The sequence below is a fragment of the Dama dama genome, chromosome 10, assembly GCF_033118175.1.
Source record: "Dama dama isolate Ldn47 chromosome 10, ASM3311817v1, whole genome shotgun sequence".
NCBI lineage: Eukaryota > Metazoa > Chordata > Mammalia > Artiodactyla > Cervidae > Dama > Dama dama.
Genome location: NC_083690.1, coordinates 17481309 through 17484797, shown reverse-complemented (window position 1 = coordinate 17484797; position 3489 = coordinate 17481309). Strand labels below are relative to the sequence as shown.

The window sequence follows — 3489 nt, the reverse complement described above, 5'->3', positions numbered from 1 at the left end:
ACAGGAGGGTTAGGATTTCAACATATAAATTTTGAGGGGACACAGACATTCAGTTCATAACAACTCCCACCTCAAAGGAAAAAGCCCTTTGATACATTCATGTCTTATGTGGCATATGTTTAGCTTGGTGCTGGGGACCCAGTGGTGAACTAGCCCCTGTTGCACCTCTGGTGAGGGAGACAGATATTATACAATGACAAAAAGACATCAATTGTGATAAATGCCACAAGGTACTCCGGATGCATACAACAAAGAGAGTTCACATTCCGTGGTGGAGGTAGGGCTGGTCAGGAACGACTTCCTGGAGGAAGTGACATCTGAACAGAGTTCTTGAAGAAAAACAAAGATATTTCCAGGAGGAAGATTTTGTGGGTGTGTGTGAATGTGCATGTAAGTTAAAGGTAAAGCATCTCTTTCTTAAAGCAGAAAGAACACTATATAGAAAGTTCTGAAGTAGAAAAGAGGCTCCATTAGTTTTTTGAGTGGGTAATGTTTTCTCATGGTTCAAACTTCAAAACACACAAAAGGATAAATAGTGAAAAGTCTCCCACTCTTCCATTTACCATGTCCCCTGCCCTCAGGGCAACAGACGAACCATTCTAGAAATAGGTATACACTACCAAATGGTGTGTGTATATATACATGCATATATGTATGTACACACATGTGTACATATGTTTTCTCCTTTTTTTTTCATTTTTTTTTAACTATAAAATATGCCCACTTTTTTTTGCTATTTGCTTCCCTCCCACTTTCTCTCTTTTTTTTTTTTTAAACCTCTGCAATTATTAGTTTATTAGTATCATCCAGGACTCAGATGTTCAGTATTCCTCCTGAAATTACATAAACAAATGCAAATGGAAAGAATCCAAGTCAAAATTATATAACAAAACAGCACTCCATCACAAAAGCGTGTAAAATTACAAGAACGCTATTTTAAAACACTGGCACTTTAAGAGAACAATAATCTCAAAAACCACAAAATTGCCAAATTGTTCCCTATAACTGCTAAGCAGATAAACATATGACCCTAATGAATGAGCTGGAGTTTTGTAAAAGTCAAATTCAAATAAATCAGTTAATTCATACTGAGATACAAAGCGTCTTCCTCCCTCGTCTACTTAATTTATAAAGGGGCAAACCATAATACAGGAAGATATATACCTGATTTAAAATGTGGTATATAACTTTAAAAGTTGGCCCAATTAATTAAAAATACCTTTAACCAAGGGTCTCAAGTTTCCTAAACAATCTCTACTTGGATAAACAGGAGAAGACATTTACAGCCAGCACTTTTTTCCCAGAGCCTTTGCTGGAACAATCATAGACAAAAAAACAATATGGCAGTCTTGTATTTTATGCTCACGCTTTTGGGGATACATTCTCGGGTCTTTAACGTGGGAACTGCAAATATAACTGCCATTACATGGTAATGGGAGTTAAAGAGTGTAGAGTCCTCATGTAAAGATTAGAACATACTTTTCTATTAGTCCTTCAAGGACAGACTTTCAAAATGTTTGATTCTAATAATCCCGTGCTGTGAGTAGATTGGTTACTCTTCACTTGGTAATGTAACTGGGCTATGTGAAATCCGCTATCAACTGGTCAAGATTTAAGTTTCAGTTATGGATGAAAACTGTCTCAATTCAACTTTTATTACCCTCATCATGGGTATGCAGGGTGCGCAGACAAAAGCTTTTTATTATCAGCTAACTATATGAAAGATAAACAGTGTAATAATTCATGTGATCCAAAATGGGCAAAAGCAAAAGACTAGCTTCCCCTTAAGAAAAATTTTCAGACCTATGAAAAGGACAACAATACTAATAAAAAAAATTGTATTTACTTAGAAGCATTCAGAATGTCAACAAAACAGCTGCAACTTTTTTTCTTTTTCTTTTGCAATTACAGAGTGGTATTCAGTTAACAGAACAACAATTATTCGTATAAGCTGCATCAGAGACAACTGAAGATGAAAAAACTACCATCCCCATATATAACTAATTTGTGCTGTGCACCAACAAGAATCTGCTTTAAATTTCCATGCCAATTTACAACCCCCATACTGTACCAGGCAAGGTTAGTGGCTATTGAAAATACCACCAGGACAGGGCTATCTAAAGACACATTCAGTAGTGTGTTAACTATACAAAAAAAGACACTGTACAGTTTAAAAACAAATCTTACACAGCCTTACATTTCAATTTTTTTTCTTTAAAAGGAGTGAGTTGTGTACAGGGGGGTTAAATGCTTTATAGACAAGAAAAAAAAAAAAAACTGCGCTAGAACCAACTTATTCATCATCATCATCTTCCTCCTCCTCCTCATCCTCTTCATCTTCTTCCTCCTCCTCATCCTCTTCATCTTCCTCATCTTCCTTCTTTTTCTTGCTTTTTTCGGCCTTAACAACTCCCTTTTTTGCTGCATCAGGCTTCCCTTTAGCTCGGTATGCAGCAATATCCTTTTCATACTTTTCCTTCAGCTTAGCAGCCTTCTTCTCATAAGGCTGCTTGTCATTCGCAGCAGTGTTATTCCACATCTCTCCCAGTTTCTTTGCAACATCACCAATGGACAGGCCAGGATGTTCGCCTTTGATTTTTGGACGATACTCAGAACAAAACAAGAAAAAGGCCGAAGGAGGCCTCTTGGGTGCATTGGGATCCTTGAACTTCTTTTTTGTTTCCCCTTTAGGAGGGATATAAGTTTTCATTTCTCTTTCATAACGGGCCTTGTCCGCCTTTGCCATGTCTTCAAATTTTCCTTTCTCTTTAGCAGACATGGTCTTCCACCTCTCTGAGCACTTCTTAGAAAACTCTGAGAAGTTGACTGAAGCATCCGGGTGCTTCTTCTTGTGCTCCTCCCGGCAAGTTTGCACAAAGAATGCATATGATGACATTTTGCCTCTCGGCTTCTTAGGATCTCCTTTGCCCATGTTTAATTATTTATCCTCCGCGAGGCACAGAGTCGCCCAGTGCCCGTCCGGCTCTCACTTGCCCCGGCGCTGTCTCTATGGAGCTCAATGTACTGCAATGGCTCCCACTTTCTCTTAAGTATATATCTTAGAGCTGTTTCCATCCTCAGTATACAGAGAATTTTCTGATTTCTTTTTTTGCCACTGCAGAGTACACCACATAGGAGGCTATAGTTCAGGTTGTTTCACTCCTTTGCTATTATAAACAAGCTGCAATCAATAATCTGATACTTGTGCAATTTGGTCATGTGTGACTACATTGTGGAATAAATTTATGAAAGTGGAATAGGTGGGCAAATGCTATACTTTTTAAAAATAGAATTTGTCAAAATGTCCTCCACAGAGGCTGTACCAATTTACACCCCATCCCGAGTGATGTCTGAGAGTGTCTATTTCCCTACAATTGCATCAACCAACGTTGATTATCAGGTTCTTTTTAATTTGGGGAATCTGATAGGTGAAAATTGACATCTCAACAGTTGTAATTTGAGCTTCTTTTATTATGAATAATATAGAGC

General features: G+C 37.9%; 1 protein-coding gene across 1 annotated transcript; it reads right to left on the bottom strand.

Moving 5' to 3' along the window:
- Positions 1–1639: 1639 nt before the first annotated feature.
- Positions 1640–3032, bottom strand: LOC133063486 (high mobility group protein B1-like). Its single transcript, XM_061152916.1, has one exon. The coding sequence runs from the start codon at positions 2930–2932 to the stop codon at positions 2294–2296; it is 639 nt and encodes a 212-aa protein (XP_061008899.1). The 5' UTR covers positions 2933–3032; the 3' UTR covers positions 1640–2293.
- Positions 3033–3489: the final 457 nt, after the last annotated feature.

Coding starts and splice junctions, on each gene's coding strand:
- LOC133063486 (XM_061152916.1), bottom strand. CDS start 2,932: ATGGGCAAAGGAGATCCTAAGAAGCCGAGAGGCAAAATGTCATCATAT.